The sequence below is a fragment of the Ananas comosus genome, linkage group 20 (genome assembly GCF_001540865.1).
Source record: "Ananas comosus cultivar F153 linkage group 20, ASM154086v1, whole genome shotgun sequence".
In the NCBI taxonomy this organism is placed as follows: Eukaryota; Viridiplantae; Streptophyta; class Magnoliopsida; order Poales; family Bromeliaceae; genus Ananas; species Ananas comosus.
In genome coordinates, this window is record NC_033640.1 from 4,004,776 (window position 1) to 4,023,460 (window position 18,685).

The 18,685-nt window shown below is 36.6% G+C and overlaps 1 protein-coding gene across 4 annotated transcripts in view; it reads right to left on the reverse strand.

The window, feature by feature from the left end:
- The window catches only part of LOC109725817 (putative SWI/SNF-related matrix-associated actin-dependent regulator of chromatin subfamily A member 3-like 2), a 36,081-nt gene extending 17,640 nt beyond the window's left edge, over positions 1 to 18,441 (reverse strand). For 2 of the 4 annotated variants that reach the window (XM_020255186.1, XM_020255187.1), the window contains exons 1-10: positions 17,551 to 18,440; positions 17,288 to 17,421; positions 17,024 to 17,159; positions 2,340 to 2,393; positions 2,123 to 2,272; positions 1,871 to 2,022; positions 1,675 to 1,759; positions 1,311 to 1,577; positions 1,041 to 1,187; positions 788 to 943 (exon numbers count right to left, since the gene is read on the reverse strand). In XM_020255186.1, the coding sequence (XP_020110775.1) occupies positions 788 to 943; positions 1,041 to 1,187; positions 1,311 to 1,577; positions 1,675 to 1,759; positions 1,871 to 2,022; positions 2,123 to 2,272; positions 2,340 to 2,393; positions 17,024 to 17,159; positions 17,288 to 17,421; positions 17,551 to 18,129 (1,860 nt within the window). In that variant the 5' untranslated portion in view covers positions 18,130 to 18,440. Of the gene's footprint in view, positions 1 to 787; positions 944 to 1,040; positions 1,188 to 1,310; positions 1,578 to 1,674; positions 1,760 to 1,870; positions 2,023 to 2,122; positions 2,273 to 2,339; positions 2,394 to 17,023; positions 17,160 to 17,287; positions 17,422 to 17,550 lie in introns of all 4 variants that reach the window. The other 2 variants (XM_020255185.1, XM_020255188.1) reach the window with 2 other exon arrangements.

Here is an 18,685-nt window from a genome sequence, read left to right on the forward strand (position 1 = left end):
AGATGGAGCTAGATCCTGAATTAAATTAATCTAAGGTCATCTACTAGAAGCACGTTTATAGCCCAGAAAGATATCAAACCAATCTGATTGAAAGACAGGCAGAGGTATTCCCAACACTAATTCAATGTCACGAAATTGCTATCAAAGTAGGAAGAACCAAAGAACAAATAAGCTTCTACTTCGTAAGTCAATCTTTATAATGAAAACCCAATACTTCTCTTTTCACATATGAGTCGGGTAGAGGTCTGCCAACCTCGCTCCCCATTTAGAATGGATTGATTTCTCAAAATAACTGTTTGGATGGAATAAGCTTCAATATTAATATGGTACCATTGAGATATATAGACTACAGCATAAGAATTGAACTACTTTTCTTAGAAAGTTTCTGACAGATAAATGAAAGCATGACAAAGCAGAATTATGTCTCTAACAACTTCTAAGAGAATGACAATCAGTAGGCACCATTCTGTCCGCGAAAACCTTTTAAATATAATACGATAGATGTCTGCACTTAATTTTCATATACATAAGCACTTGCAGACAAAATGCGAAAAGAGAAGTTTAAATACGTCATTGTAAAGCAGGTCAAAAGACATAAGCCAAAGACAGCAGAATTGGCTAAAAGATTAGATTCTCATAAGAGTGTCATCTTACAAAACAAAATTTTGGGAACAACAAATTTGTTTTTATCTTTCATCAAGTGAGAACCGTGTTACACCATGTTCGAAGCAGATGAAAATAACCATCAAAAACAGAGTCAAGTTTCAAAGCTCGATGTAATTTTTACCTGAATAGGTGTGCCAGAAAGGCACCATCGCCGATCAGCAGAGAGAGCAGCAGCAGCGACAGAAATCTGGCTTTTTGCCGATTTAATAGTATGCGCTTCATCAAGAACAACTCTGAACCAGTGAACTGAGTAAAGTCCACCATTATCTGCAGCATTCTGCAAGAAAGGGTGGCAAGTACATGCAAAGTTGAGAGTTTCCATGCATGATACAAAAGTCTCACAATGTAAAGACACATAATAATTCGAGTATTACCTCAGCTGAAAATTCTGATGCTAAAACACCATAGGTTGTCAAAACAACATCACTTTGTGCCAGCAGTTTTGCATCTTTTGGCCTGCTTTGCCCATAATGAATGTAAATACCTAGAGAACCTGGTAAAACATGTGTTTCAATCTCATCCTGTAATCCAAAAAAACAAAGTTGCATAGAAGGTGAGGATTACATGAATAGTGTAAAGACAAGTATATACAGTTAACATCACCAATAACACAGTAAGGCCATATATATAACCATCAGAGTTACCTTCCACTGACTTAAGAGAGTCATGGGACAGACGATTAAATTGCCCCCACCTGTAAGTGCAGTCTTGGGTTTCAGTAGCTTACTAAAACGAGATATACTTGTTGATTTCTTGAAAGCATTGCCGAATTGATCGGATGCGTTGATTTTGCTAGCTTCGTCAGCAACCTGACTTGCAGAGGAAGTAGACAAACACCCTTTGCCAGTTTCAGCAAGCAAAAGAGCTATAGTCATGATGGTCTTGCCGAGTCCCATCACATCTGCCAGAATCTTAGAATTGCAATGACTTTTGTCAACATCAAAAATGGCTTAAAATTGTTTAGCAATATGCGGACGGACTTTGCTTAAAATAAAGATAGATTAGTACCCCGCCTCTTGCAATCTGAAGAGTATTTGGAAATTCAGTAGTGGCATCCCCTGAAAATGGATTTAGATAAACAACAAGCCCTCTCCTTGAAACAGACAAAAAAGAACAGTCAACAAACTCTTAATACTGTTAAAATCAAAAGAAACAACATTTCTACGTAATGAGATTGAAGCCTAATCTTTTATTGTCATCATACTTATCCACAAGGCGATATGCATCCCAACAGGGGTGAAGAGTCATGCTTGCATCCTCTTTACACCTTCCTTTCTCAAGCTGCATCATCCAATGAAGAGCCTGTTTTTGATAAGGGCGTAGATCACATCGAAGAGTGTCAGGTGGATCCATCTCCTACAACACGAAACCGGAGAGTCGCACAGTGTTTTACTTTGAATAAAATGAAGGCAATAATTCTTACAAATGTGGATTAAAGAAAATTTGTATGAGTTACCTCCAATTCGGGACTATCTGTGATTCCTATAATACTATCTAATTCAAATTCTGATATAATCTCCTGATCATTTTGAACTTTACTTCCAGTAGGAGATAGCTTTCTACATTTCTCAGAAGGTAACTTTGTTGTCGGCAATCTGGAGCTACCCTGTTCAAACACTATCTTCAGAAACAATCCAGCATTAGAAGAAAATGAGAAATTATTTAGCATTTACCTTAGATATCATGGGTCGTTTCCTAGTCTCAATGTCCTCTGGAGTAAGCTCAGCCTGAATGGTAAATTAAAGAGAAAAATGCGATCAACAATGAGGACATCACGAGGGGAAAACAAATCAGCTTCTCATACAAAATTGTTCCATTTAACAATATTTTCTCAGTGATAAAACAACCTTCAAGATTTAAAGAGTTTATTTTATTATTAAACAAGCATCTTCGATTCTACAAATATCTTTTTTCACGAACCTGCAAAGCAAAAGGATGACTTCAAAACACAAATTAAAGCAAATTAAGCACGTAAATGTAGTGTACTGAATTCCAGTATACTTTCCCGAACTTTGGCTAAATTGGGCAAAGTACAAAGAAAATGGGGTACGAGACTATTGGAGGAAGTTTAGAAGCAAAAGTTGTGGGTTGAGTTGAATTTCATTGAATGAGAGGGGTTAAGTTGCAATTGTGTTGGGGCTTACGGATAAAGCCTACCTCACCTACTTTCTCTTTTGTCTTCTACCCATACAAAAGAAAAAAAAAAAAACCCTACTTTCTCTCTAAGCCCTTTTCCCTTACTCTCTAACACCTCTCTCTCCTTTTCTCTTGTAACCCCTCTATCAAAAAGGAAAAATTGGAGATTTTGGAAGCTTCAAGTTGGAGAAGCTTGGAAGAGCTCTCTAATGGTGAATCAAGCTTGGAGAACAAGGTGGCCAAGGTGAGATTTCATGGGTTGAGTTAGGGTTTAGATTAAATCCTTTAAAATTGATGTATTGGAGATCCCTAGATGATTCTAAACTAGTTTAATTAAAAGATTCACCATAATTTTTGGGTGTTCTTGAGGTTCATGAAACCTTAGGCTTGGATTTAGGGCTTTTGTCCCTATGAGATTTGAAACTAAATTAATCTCATAAATCTCTAATTGAAGGGTAGTTCGACGTGGGGGACAACTTTGACGAGGTTGCAGCGTCCAATTGGGAGGTTTTGCCGAATTTCGTTCATTAGGCTTGGATCAAGCCAAATCGGCGTCAGAAATCAAATTGCTTGGAAATCCTAGCAATTGGTAGCTAAACGAGGTAGGTCAGTTAATTCGGATTCGACAAAAATTCGGTACGGGTATAATTCGGATAAAATTCGTCTTCTAATTTTTAAATTCGTTGAAAAATACGGCTAAAAAACAGATTCGTTAATTATTCGGATACGTGATTTATACGGATATTATACGTTCATCAATTAAAAATTCGGGATCAAAAATTCGGCTATTAAATTAAGTTTTTTTTCTCTGAAAATTTATAATACTAGCATAAATACTCATATTTCTTAAGAATATAAGAAAAAAGAACTACAAAATTAAGCTAATTAAGTAAAAAAAATAGCAAACTATATTATACCTCAAAATAAATAATAAAGTAAATAAGAGATTAAATTTTTTTGATCGAGTGATTTTTTTTGGGGGGGGAGAGGAGAGCGAACGTTTCGAAAAGATTTTTTTTTTTTTTGTGCGAGGTTTGGATTTTGGAAATGGTTATTTTTTTCACCTCTCTCTGTTTTGGGCGAGCCACAAGGGGCGCAGAAGCGAGCACGAGCGCAAGCGCGGGCCAGGGCGAGGGCCCCGGTGCGGGTGTGGGCCGGGCACGGGAGTGAGCGCGGGCCCGGGTGCGGGCCGATTTTTTGGGCAAATAATTCGCGAATCGCGAATAATTCGCGAATAAGTATTTTTTCCCAAAAAAACGCGTTTTTTTTTCCAAATTTTCGGAAAAATAAAAATTCCGGGCAGTTTAATTTCATTTCTCCGTGCAAATTCCGAATAATCGCAATAATTCAGGCAAATCGAACTAACACAGGTGGGTGTGCTCTTGCGAAATGTTGGGTTCTTCTATGTTTATTAGTTGGTCCATTTGTGGTCATATGTGTTATTATATGTTGAAATTCTATCATATATGGGGTTATTATTCGTGTTTGAGCCTTTCATTTCTTGTCTAATGATTCCTAAAGTAAGGGTTGACAATTGGATTGGGAACTTCGGTATCTATGTGGACGCATGAGATTTGTAATTTGACATTGGAAACCTATAAATGCAATGAACTAAAGTAAAAAGTTAAAAACATTGTAGAACAGGTTGATCATGAACATATGTGCATCTTGAACTAGCTTGTTTGGACATAGAAAACGAAAGTGAAATACTAGGTTATTGTGAGTGTTAAATGAAACCTAGTGATGGGAATATGGATTGGGTATTCTATTGTAGCAAGTAAAGAAGTAACAGTATATGATTGTACAAGTGAGTTATTCTATAGGTTGATCAGGATTGAGATAAGCATGCAAGTGGATTGACAATAGATCCCTCTGGATTATGCTACGTATTGTAATTCCTCGTAGTTGCTACCCTAGTCCAGTAAAGTCCTCGAGATGAAGAGACGGATCGGTACTCCACAATTATCTATTGGGCTTATGGTGATCGCCGATTGGAACCTACAACATGAGCCCGGAGTTAGTCACATATGGTTAAGCGGATTCTTCCAGTCAACGACGCGAATGGATTAAAGGGGTCTGTTCTCGATTCCTCGTAAAAACTGAAGAAAAAGATTTCGTGGGAAAAAAAAGTTTCGGAGAGAATAAAATTTTACGCTCTTAGTGTTTGGTTTGTAGAAAACAAAAGTATTTCGGCGTTACGGCTTTGTTTAGGTTGAATAGAAAATAAGGAAAAAGGAAAAAGTATGTCTATACATAAAAATTATTATATTCGTATTTTTTTATTAATTATATAGTCTTATATGAATTAAATATATTAATTAATATCTATATACATATATTAAGTATTATAATAATTGTAATAAATATATTTAAAATATATTATCAATAAATAGTATAAATGAATATATATAGTATGATTATATATTAGATTGAGCTAGAATACTATGAGATAGTATAGAGCGTTTTACTAACCGGATTTATTGTTAATGATAAGCTTTAAATTGACTGATCGGCTCGGTTACATAGATCTAAACCATTTAAACTACTAGAAAACAATTTCATTGGTACTTTCGATATTGTTCTTTTATCCTCAGTTGAACAGAAAATATATGGCTGAAATGAATATTATTAAGAAATTGATTGATACAGGAGTGTGTAATCAAGATCAAGAGTATTAGATTTATTTTAAATAGTTAAAAGATTCCTAACAAAATTCAATTGATTTGGATATGTTTACGCCGTTAAAGCGAGGAAAACGCTCTTATCTGACATTAAATACTACAATTTGAAACCCTTTGATCATTAGCAAATGATGTCGAAAAAGATTTGAATTTTGATTCTAAACAAGTCAAGTGGAAGATATGTTCAATCGAGCCGATCGTCATGGAAGCTCTATCATCGAAAACAAATAGGAGTTCGGCTCGTTTCTATCGGAATAGTATTTTAGCAAACTATTATATATAGTTATATAGTATATATAGTATAGAGAGTATAATATAAATTATAAATCATATTTATAAATAAATAATAATATATTTATAATATATAGTATATAGTTATATATATATATAATATATTTTAAGAGAGGCAGAGAGAGAGTCTCCTCATTGCGGTCACCAGGTGGAGCAGACCATCGTGGACTCGTGCCTTCTCTCCCCGCGGGCGTGGCGCCGCACGCGGCGCAAGTCATCATGGACGCTTCGCTTCATGCGGTCCACAGTGGAGCAACGCCTCGTGGACACGCGCCTTCCCCCGCGCGCGTGAGCACACGGTCGTTTTCGTTTCTCGCTCTTGATTCGACGCAGAAAACGAAACCCTTCTATCCTTATAATACTTAAAAAAAATTTCGCGGAAAATTTTTTAACGAGCCACCAAACACGGGAATCCATTTTTCAAAAAATCGAAAAAAAAATTTCAGGTGTTGATTTAGCGAGGACGAAACGACACCCTAAGGACGGAAGTCTCTCCCAGACTGTGCCTCGGTATTGTGAGTGCTTGACTCGGAGCCGATATGATTGGGTCTGTCTGTTGATTATCTTGTAGTCCTTGTATGTAGCATTACATGACAGGTGACTGAGTACGATTGTGCCCTTCAGTCTGCGGACGTCTATTGGAGTCATGTCTCCCAATAGACGATTTAGGAGGAGGGAGTGGGCTTGACATTCGCGTGACTGTAATGATTGGGTTAAAAGATTAAAAAAGGGTGGGTAAAGCATCTTGAGCATAATAGAGGCATTTTTTTGCATTTAGGCCTCCTGAAATTTTTATTTTATAAAATAGCCTTCTGGTCAAAATTTAATTTGGCAAAAATGGCTGGGGCCTGCCAAGACGCAGCGCACGTCAAGCGCCATGCGGGCAGGGCTGGACCCGTGTGTTACATTGAACACGGGTAATTCATTCACGGTCAAAAACACGGGTGAATGGTTCACACGTGTTAGTACGTATTTTTTGTAAATATTTTTGTATATTGAAAGTGAATAAGAGTAGGATGTCAAGAGAGTGATGGATATTCTGCGAATATTATCGAATTTAAAACACCGTATAAAATTATATATTAGTACACATTAATTCATATTTTGTTTATTTAATACATATAACTATAAAATAGTTAATAATTTTTATTCCCTTAAATCTCATTCACCAGTCGGTTTAAACCAAATCTATACCCGTTGATAAGATCTAAACCCTATAACTATCTAAAGAATAGAATTATTAAAATATTTATATACTTGATAAATAAACAAAATATAAATACGTATCATATATAAAATATATATATATATATATACGTATAATTATATTATAATAATATATATATATATATATAATGTATATATATATAGAAATTTTTCGGTTGGATTCGGATAATATTCTCGGATATCCCATACTATTGACATCGCTACTACTTATTATCACTTTTTCAATATTCAGCTTTTCAAATACAAAAATACGTACTAAACAAGGTGAACGATTACCGTGTTTTAGACAGGTGAACTGATTTACCAAATGTTCAACTTAATACCCTGCCGCCAGCCTCTGCCTGCGTGGCGCTGACGGGGCCCTGCGTGGCAAGATACTGGGCCATTTTTGCAATTTTAATTTGATAGGGGTATTTTTTAAATAAAAATTGCTGCAGGGGGCTATTTGCAAAAAAAGCCCATAAAGGCATCCTGTTTTTACACTACCTTCATCTGCAAAGGCATCAGTAGTGTTTATTCCAGTTTAATGCATAGTGTAGTTGTTGTACTACTCTTTTTAGTTGTTTATCTAACTTATACTTGATACGACCTAGTGGAAATCGGCAGGTCCGTGGCAGCGAAACCCCGACTTGACACTTTTTTTAGTTCTCCACACGTTGTTTTGTAGAGCCAACCAATTATAGATCAGTCAGAGATCAAGGCGTGGCATTGCACATAGAAGCCAGTCACGGGGAGTATGGCCGTTGCCAACAAGGTTGTAAAGTGCGTGGCACGGGGCGTGCCGCTGTCTGCTGCATCGGTACGCATCCGCCGCTACATGACGCCACATGTATTTGCGTGCCGATAGATTACCATGAACTCTCTACTGGCACACTTGGGACCACGAGGACCATAATCAACGACTTATTTCAGTTTTTTTTGGTTTGCAATAAACTCTTATTTATTATTTGAAGATTAATAAATAAATATGAATATTGCCTTTATGTTATACTACTATGCAATCAATCTAACATACTTGTAAGCTTTCTTGTTGTTAAAGTAAACTATACTAATCAAATAAAATTTTTACGAGGTTAGTAATTTCAAATGCAAAGATAATCTTTTATTGTCTTTTTCTTTGACCCATATTTAGAGTCTTCTTTATATAAAATCTAAAAAAATTATTTTAAAATTATTTTAAAAAATTATTTTTTAATTAATTTTTTCAAAAAATTAGTAGATCTATCAAAAAAATTAAGCGATAAATTATATGACAAATAAATTAAATAAATTTAAGTATCAATTAATTTAATTTAACTTTTAATTTTATCAGTATTTTCAATCTTCTAACTCAAAAATAAAATTTTATGTTTGATGTGCCTTAAAATTTGTTTATTGAGTTCGATTTTGTTTTCCTAATTTGGCAAAAGTTTCGCAGTGCGACAAATTTTGATAAAATAATTTGTGAAGAAAAAATGGATGTCTGTGGTGAGAGCGGAGAGATTGGATATATAAATTAAAAATTTGCCCTATGTTGATAAACAAAAAAAATTAAATTATAATTTTTTTTGACTTGCCTAATAAACAGATCTTCGATTTGCAATATTTTTTGGGGGTTGTAGGGTACCCAGAATGCTTCGGGTACCCCAAAAAATAAAACAAAAAGAAAAAAAAACAAAAGGCAAAAAAAAAGCAAAAAAAAAAAAATTGCACAGTACTGGCACAGCACTATGCCGCGGCACGCATCGTCGTGCCTTTCTGTCTCGTGCGGCACAGCCCGACGTGCTGTGGCACGGAGGGGGGGTCCGATACCCCCCCTGTACCGTGCCCCTTTCTTGGTGGCACGGTATGTGCCACACGTAAATCCTTGGCCATTTATAACAATGACGATTAAGCCACCCTATAGCTATTACATTCTACTGGGAAGAATGGTAGAAATTGTAATGCGTATGGATGACAAAAAAGTCAATATGAACAATGTAAAAGTTCCTATCAAGATACTTTAGCAAAGAACACATCATCCTAACCCATTTCTACAGTGCAACCAAATTAGCATTCTCCGAGTTGCAACTATACAAGGTCCCCTGCTTTTGTTGAAGCAACGTCATGGCTTAGGACAAGCAGTTTATCTATAAAGGACCCATAAGCTAAAGATAGTTCTATATATAGAGAGAACTAGGCTTATATGTTTTTGCAAGCACAGAGGCATCTATGCTTTCATGTTGTTTTTTATGATGGAACATCTGATTCAACGATTAGCTTCGTTAGACATAATCTACACTATTGAAACTATCAAGAAACCAAATTTCATAATTTTTCGGCTTCATTTGCCTAGTGAAGGAATAGTCTCAAAATAAATGGCTAAAAATAATAATCTCATAAAAAACAATGGTTGAAGACTTAAATTTCAAATTGGAAGTACTAATCTTGCTCTTGAAATAATTGTCTACTAAAATTTCACCTAATTTGAATTGTTCTACACCGTTGTACTTACAACGTATCATATGAACCATTAAAATAGCCATTTTTTAGAACAGTTCAAATTTTAGAACAATTCAAGTTAAGTGAAATTTTAATTGAAAATTATTTTCAAGAGAAAGATTAATACTTCCCAGTCTTCCATCACTATTTTTATGAGATGTTTATTTTAAGTCGTTCACTTTAAAACTATTCGTACACTAGGCAAATGATGTCCAAAAACTGTCCAATTTGATTTCTAAATAGTTCCCATAGTGTAGATTATGTCTAATAGAGCCAATTGTCGAATTGGATGTCCCATCATTGAAAACAACTTGAAAGTACAAAGGCGTCTACGATTTTGAAAGCACAAAAGTTGTACTCTATATATATATAGAGAGAGAGAGAGAGAGAGAAAGAGAGTAGAGCTAGAATACTATCAATGAGCTCCGTTGCCACCCATTTGTTTTCGATGATGGAGCCTCCAAATCGACGATTCGCACCGTTGAATATGTTCTATACCACTTGAAGTATCTTGAAACCAAATTTCAAATTTTTTCGACATCATTGACTTAATGATCAAAGGGTTTCAAAATTTGTAATCTTGATGGTCGATATGAGGCATTTTCTCGTTTAACGTGCAAAAATATCCAAATCAATTGAATTTTGGTTAGAAAATTCTTTAAACTATTTAGAACAAGATCAATACTCTCGATCTTGATTACAAGATTCCTATCATCACTTTTTGAAGAATATTCATTTTCAGCTGTTCATTTTTTGTCAACTTGATGGACAAGAGAACAATATCAAAAAAGCATGAAATTTGATTTCTAGATGCTTCAAGTGGTATAGACCATGTTCAACGATGCCGATCGTCGATTTGAAGGTTCCATCATTGAAAACAAATGGGTGGCAACAGAGTCCGTTTGCTACAGATAGCATTCTAGCTCAATTATATATATATATATATATATATATATATATATATATATATCGAAAAAGAGAGAGAATGAAGCTAGAATACTACGTAAGGGAATAGAATTTACTATCAAACTTTAAGCTCTTTGATGCCTAAGGTTTAGTAGGGCGTAGAATAGTAATGATCAAAATGCTACAAAGTTGATAGCAAACACTATTCATTTATGATCAATAGTATTCTAGCCTTCTAGCTGAAATACAAACATATATATATACACACACACACACACAAAGAAGGTGGGGGAGAGAGAGCCAGGCTTGCGTGTTTTTATAAGCACAATGGCCTCCAACTTGGGAAAGAGACTGTCCGACTTGTGTTCTTTTAGAAGCACAGCAGCCTCCATGCTATCAAATCATTTTCGATGATCGGAATTCCGAATTGATGATCAGCTCTGTTAGACTTGATCTAGAATATTGGAATTCTCTAGAAAACAAATTTGTAATTTTTCAATATCATTCACCTAGTGATCAAAAGAGTTCAAAATCAACAACTAAAAATAAAAATCTCACCAAAAATGATGATATGACACTAAAATTTTAGATCAAAGATATTGATCATGTTTTATATCGGATAAAAAATTTTCTATCAAAATATTTTCTATGATCTAAATATTTCTACATCGTTAAACTTGCAAATGGCTCACCTCAACCATTAAAATCATTTATTTTGAGCCCCTTCAATCACTAAGTAAAAGATATAAAAAATAGCAAAATTTATTTTTTAGGTGCTTCAAATACTATAGATCAATATACTTGAGTCGATCGTCAATTCGAAAGTTTCATCATCAAAAACAACTTGATGACACGGATGTCTCCGTGCTTCTAAAAGCACTCCAACCTAGCTCTCTCTCTCTCTCCCACTACATATATATATCGCCATTATTTTTTCTTTAAATTGCAAGCAGATAACCATTTTAATGTTCTAAAAATAAAATTGGACCACAAAATCTAACAATTTCATTGAGTAAATTTGAGGATAAAGATAAATAGTGGATCACCCATTTTTTTTTTTTGTTCCTTGAAAGTAAGGCAGGTCATCGTTTTAATGTTCTAAAAATAAAGTTGGACACAATCTTTAGATAAACAGAGGGTATAGCATACATACATATCTACACATGTATATCTTCAGATAGTGTTGAGCTAGAGTGCTTTTAGAAGCACAAAGGCCTTTTTGCTTGCAATTGTTTTCGAAGACAAAACATCTAAATTGGCAATCGACGGTAGAGTATTTAAAATATATAGCGTAAGCCCCAAGGTTTCAATCAATTGTTTTGACGATAACAAAACATTACACTCATCTATGATGTTTATTTTTAAGTGTTGAATAGTTTTCGAAATGAAAGAACGATCAATTTGTGTTGGAATTTCATTTGTTGCCGACAAGTCAACATTCTAAATGGTCAATGAAGGCTGAAAGTTAAACTAGACGGAAAGTGGTCAAATTAGGCTGAAACAATTAAGTTGTACTGATTTTGGTCAAACTATGAAGAACAGTCAGCCATCTTATGGTCGACCATGGAGCAGCATAGTTGATCGTAGAAGGTTCCCGATCGACGGTAAAGTGCCTAGAAGCCCCAGGACTGAAAAACTAGCCGTTATATCACTGTTGAAGGCCAAAGTCCGACCAGGGAGCAAACTAGCCATTGGGCCTGATTCTTTCCATATTTTTTTACAAAAGACAAATGAGCTTTGAAGTTATAAATATCGCATCCTATGAGATTATTGCTAAGGTATTTACTAGTGCTTCAATGCATTATTCCTGAGATTCTTGAACGATTCAATCAAAGAGCTCTATTGTAATTGTAGAAAGATTAAGCTTGAGTGAAAAACTGCTTTGTAAGACCGATTGTAACACCTTCGAGCCCGTGAAAAGATGGAAGTGTAAAGGTCTGGCCTTGCCCGTGAAAAGCCATGGGAGATTTAGAATTTGGTGCCTAAGAGGATCAGTATGGACAAAGGCATGTTGGCCGAACCACATAAAAAACATTGTGCTTGTGATTACTCTCCCATTCTCTTGTTCTTTACTATTTGCATTTGTACTTGGGCAATCAGATTTTGGTTTTCCTTTTATTACACACACACACACACACACACACACACACACACACACATATATATAATCGACCCTCTTAAGTTGCCATATCAATCCACAATTGGTATCAGAATCCAATCTCACAAAATTAAGAGTAATTTTCTAAGTGAGATGGCAACATTGCATGAGGGCCAATTGATGACACATCCTCCATTCTTCGATAGTAGCGACAACACCTATCAGAAAATTCATATGCTAGTTTTTTTTCCCCAATCTCTAGATTTTGATTTGTATTCCATTGTTGAAGTCGATATATGAAACCGACCACCACAAAAAGTGATTGGAAAGATAAAGACAAAAGCTTTCTAGTTTCATTTCACGTGTTATGAAAATTTTCTATTGTTCTTTAAAAGAATTTGAATTTGCACTACAGCTAAAGATATATGCCGTATGCGATAAACTTGAAATTGTCCATGAGGGGATGACTTAAGTTAAAGAGCTCAAAATCAATAAGCAAGTGTCTGCATTTGATTTTTTTGGTATGGACCTTTGTAAATTGAGTTCCAATATAATATCATGTCTTACAAGTATTATTAGTTATTTAGAAAATGGTTACCCTTATTCCAACTTTGTGAGAAAGATTCTCAGATTCTTATCAAGGTTGTGGGAGTCAAAATTGATGGCTATACACGAAACTCATGAGTCATGACCTCGACAAACTATCAACAAACTATCATTAGATGAGCTCATTGATCTTCTCATGATTCATCATTATCAAATGCAAGACCATCAGAAGGAGAACGAAGTAGAGAAAAAGAAAGCTTCTAAAAGTCACTTGGAATAAGAAGGAATCAAATTCATTTGAAGATCAGCTGATTGAACTGAATATCATTGCCAAAATTTACATCACTAACAGAAAAAAGTATAAATTTAATAGAATTTTCTAAACTTTTGTATAGAAAATTCACAAACCCTTCTAAAGAAGAAAATTCTTGTAAAAAAACATATTTTCTTCAAAAAAATATTAGAGTTTTTAAGTCCTATTTTATTACCTAATTGCCTTGTTTTTTTAATTCAAAAGTTTTTTTTGAAAATTACCCCTTTTTAACATTTTTAAAAGATTTAAGTTAAAGATGGTGTATTTTGAAAACTACTTTGTATTGATTGTTTTCATTTATCTCCTTACTTTTATTTTTAAGGTATCTAACAATCATGGACACATCAAGAAATGGGTACCAAATTTATTTTTATAATTTCATATGTATTTGAAAATCAATCCAACAAGTCCCAAGGTTTCAAGCAGAAAGGAGTGAATTTAGGTAAAATTCTTATTCTGTTATTCATCTCTCTTGTGAAAGTTATTCAATTTATTTTTGAAAGGAGAAGAAAATCATTTTGAAAAATGAGCTAACTTTGCTTTATGAAAGGGAGATTTACTTCTAAATTGTTCATTCTTGGATATCAAATTATATTTTTTTCCGAAATATTCACAAGACATCAATTTTTTGTATCATTTTGTTGATGACAAAAAAGGAGGATATATAAATTGTTAATCCTCTCTAAACTCATATTTTATTAGCTACATCTTTAATAAAAAAAAAAAAATTGTCGATTATCAATGTTTTTTCATCATCAAAAAAGGGAGAATATTGAATCCGCGGTTTCGATCAATTATTTTGATGAAAAGCATAACATTAAACTCAGCTCTTGTGAGACCCCAGATAGTCCTATATATAAGATATAATAGGGCTGAAAACTCTTAACTCGGCTAATTTTGGGTAGTGGTTAGGCCCAAGAGATTAAGAATGTTAAGCGTGCTAGGGCTAAAGTAGTCCTAGGATGGGTGACCCCCTAAAAAGTAAGGCGTCACAGCTCTAAGACTTAGTTTCTAAGTGTTGAATAGTTTTCAAATTGATAGAACAATTAATTTATATTGGCATTTCATTCCTGGTTAGAAAGTCAACATTTCAAATGGTCAACAAAGGCTAAAAGTCATAACAAGCTAAAATTGGTCAAATCGGGCTAAAATATTCAAATTATGCTAATTTTTGACGAACTGTGCCATTGACCCAAACCTCCACAGTCAACTGTTGAGCAACTCGGTCGACCATCTAATGTTCCCAGTCAACCTTAAAGTACCCAGAAGCCCCAAGACTCAAAAACTAGTTGTTATATAGCCGTTGGAGGCCAATAGTTGACCAAGGGGTGAGTACAGTTGACCATAAACTAGTCGTCAGGCCTAGTTCTTTCCAGATTTTGTTATCACGAATAACGAAGTTTTTGGATTATAAACATCCATTCTATGAGATTATTACCAAGGAATTTAGAAGTGTTTCATTGTATTATTTTTAAGAGTTTCAGGTAATTCAAAAAGCTCTATTCTATCGTAGTTGTAGAGAGAGAGAGTGTAAGGTACCGGACTTCTAAAACTAGGAAGTTATGGTGTACAATGATTTGGGGAGCCATTTGAATGGTCCCGGTAGAGAATGTAACATACCAGATTTTGGTATAAAAATAATAAATAAATAAAAATAGTGTGGGATACTATTTTTATTGGATTTAGAGNATTCAAATTATCACATCTCATTAAATTTAGCCGATTTAAAAACTGTCTTTTAAGAAAAGTGATAAACCTGCTTATATCATAGTAACGAATCTTTGAGGTTAAAGTACTAGCAATAAATATACCAACAGTAAAAGTCGGTAAGTCAAATTCTAAAGAACTAGTATTTCACCTACTACCGTTTTTTTAATATTTAAGCTTAGATCTACACCTAGCTATACCGTTGGATTCTCCCGACTAAATATAGACAGAGAATATGTGTAGACTGCAAAGGCTAATTCACCAGGATAGAGCATTTACGCTTATTATTTCCTATTTTGTTTCTCTCTCTTTAGTGTTTGCGTTACTAAAAATGCACCAAACCGATTGCACGGATGCGAGTACAACTAGGGAAAGAACTTCGTGACTTAAGGTGATAAAGACTACCGGAAAATATCCCTTCCGGTTCGGAAATATGAAGAAAAGTGCCCGAACTTCCATCGGAAAATGTTACGCTAGTAAAATGAACCCAGGTTCAGAGAGAGACAGTGCTGGGCGCTGGGGGCGGATAAACCGGCCTAGCGCCGCGGCGGCTGTCTGGCGGCTTGCCTGTCTCAAAGGGGACATGCAGGATCCGCAGCGTTGTTCATGTTATGTTTCCAAGGTTGGTCCTTGTCATGAACCGTTTGTCTAACGTAGTCCTTCCATAGTTAGTTGTATTTGTGTAGGATTCAACAATGTAAGTAAGTAAACTGTAAGTAAAATGTAGTGTTAACGATTGACTAAAGGAGGTTTATGTTAGATCTTATAATGTTGTGAAAAGAATAAATGTTAAACTATGTAAGAAAATTTGAATTAGGGGGCTCGATCTGACGGTTGTGACCATGACGATGGAGACCAGAGACCCATCCCGTGATAGATACCTCGATGCGGGAACGGAGCGCGGCGGCGCGACGAGTGCACACTTGGACTTTTGGGGTTTTGTTGCACCCCACTCTTGGTTGAGGTACCAAGGGTCACCCATGCCGGTGGGTTCCTTTTACGAGCAGGCTGTCCAAGTTTCCTCCGTTGACGTCCAATCGAATTATTTGTCTATCTATCTATAAATTGATACGTTAATTATTTTGGTAAAACTCCTCATATCAGTCATTACGATTGTTCATTTTGACCTTTCAATCACTAAGTAATGATATCAAAATTATTAAATTAGGTTCCTAAATATTTCAAATAGATAGAACATGTCTAACAATGTCGATTGTCACTTCAAACGTCACGTAATCATAAACCAAACAAAATCACTAAGGCAAGCGTGCCACATGTATACCTAACTACACACATACACTATATTTAACAATGTCGATTGTCGCTTCAAATGCCCAATCATCGAAATGAAGTGGAACTGTGGAAGCACAGAGGCATGTGTGCCACCTCTATACCTAACTAGACACATACATATATTATACATATGTGTAAAGAAAGATATGCGCTCAAAGTATTACATGCCTAAAGACTGAAGGGAACAATGTTGACGATCAAACAATTCCTTGTTATTTGCCAAGAGTGGGAGGACACCTTCAGATACAAGATGGTTACTTAATTTTAAAAAAGAGGTTACCCAATCAATAGTTTCAGGCAGGAGCACCAAGAGATTTTCAACCTTAAGACATGTGAAAGGAGTCTAATAATTAAGAAAACTAACAATAGAAACTTGCAAGAAAAGAAAATAATGCATGCACACAGCTGAACTGAGATACTTCATGACAGTGAGGCCTTTATAGTATCTAGAGAAAATCAACGATATAATATAGCCACATGGTTTGCACCAATTCAAACGCCTACAGATCAAAATTCAAAAACGCCTTTTGCACGTGTATTGGGTTGACGAAATAAATGGTATCAATTGTGCAAGTATGCTCAAATGCAGCATAAACTCTTCAATTAAGGACCAAAGCCATCAATTGATAAAGACGATTGAAATAAAACAAAAGAATATGTTTGAAGGAATGTATGGCAGGGGCATATGTGAAAGTGCACCTTTTTAAAAGGAGTGAGCCCAAGTAACCCAAACAGTGTTGGTAGTGGATGAATTGTAGACTCCTCGCTAGCAATCCCAGCAGGCTTCACTGATGTTTGGGCGTGCTTACGTAACATCAAAATATTGATGTACACACTGCAAAGTCCCAAAAGCCAATGCATAAGTAATTCAATGACAGAGACATTGATTGCTAATTATGTCATAGGAGATTATCAGAAGTAGAATCTTTGCATGGAGAATGATTGATTACCTGTAAATCATACCTGACAGACAACACTATAGAATCCATGATTGCAAGAACGTCCGGGGAAGATTTACAATACCCCTCAATCCTGATCTTCTTCTCCCTCACAAGAGGAAGCAGGCACCGAGCCCACTCATTTGGTATGCGGCCAACCTGAAAGCAACACCGGCAATGCAAACAAGTGAGATGGGATGCAAAAGGAAAAAAGAAAGAAAAGGCTACATTTGTCGCTTTCCACATTAAAAAGCATGCTGAGAAGTGAAAAGGAAGCGTATATGGCACCTCTCCGTGATCCTCTGTCGAAAACCTCACTATTTTTGAGCAAGGAGCAATGGGCCGCCCTCGGCCGGGAAATCTCGCGGTGCAAGGGGAGACGGAGGAGTTGTTGCCCGAAGGAAAAGTAAAGGCCACCTTGTCTCCCACCTTAAGCCGCCTACCCTTGCAAGTCGACAGCCCCACGATGTCAGAGCTCCCGACAAACCACCAATCAGTATCTCTACGATCTGGCAACCTACTGCTTGCGGGCTCCAGATCTCCCTTGGCGCCAACATTACTAAGATTCCGATCAATGTCCGCGCTCCGAGCTACCTCCTTAGCAATGGAGGTGGCGGTGCCGGAAGCAGTTTGCCGAACAGGAGGTGAGGAGGATTTGAGGGATTTCTTCCTGGCGGCGGCCGTGGGGCTTGCAAGGGCTGCGGCCGTAGTGAGGCGGAGGTGAGGGGTGTCGAAGATGATGTTGATGGCAGCGGCGGCGTCGTTGTTGGCCATGTGGAGGGCGCGGATTACGTCCATCTCCGAGAAGTCCGCGCCGACCACGGAGCGGACCACAGCGATCTGCTCCTCGTTGGCCTTGTTCCCCATCGCCGGAGAATGGACGCCGAACAGGAACCCTAAACCTAACCCTAGAATCGTACTGCGAGCGAATCGCAATATCGACGGGGCAGCTATTACCCCTATCAGGCTATCACACAAGGAGAGACGCCCTGCTGCTTCGGCGACGGCGGGAGAGGGCGATTGACCAGCGAAAGATGGGGTACACTACAGAGGGCGGGAAACCATCGCGCCTACGAATATCTTTCCGCGTCTGATACCGGTCGGCGAGCAGCCGCGGTCGCGGGAAAAGAGGAAACAGAAAAATGCATGGAGATCCCTCAAAGTCCGTGATATTTTGGAATAAGTCTTATTTTTTTTTTTTTTTTAGAGGATGTGGGCATATCTATACATACACCTATATTGAATCTAGAGTTCTCCGAAGCCTCTCCGCATTTGGCGGGGCTCTCTCTCTCTCTCTCTCTCTCTCTCTCTCTCTCCACACGCGCGGGGGCCCGCACATGGCACAGGCCCCCCTCTCTCTCACTCTACTCTGGGGGTTTCTTCCTCTTCCCATTCCCAGGGCCCCATCTACCCCCCCGGCTCC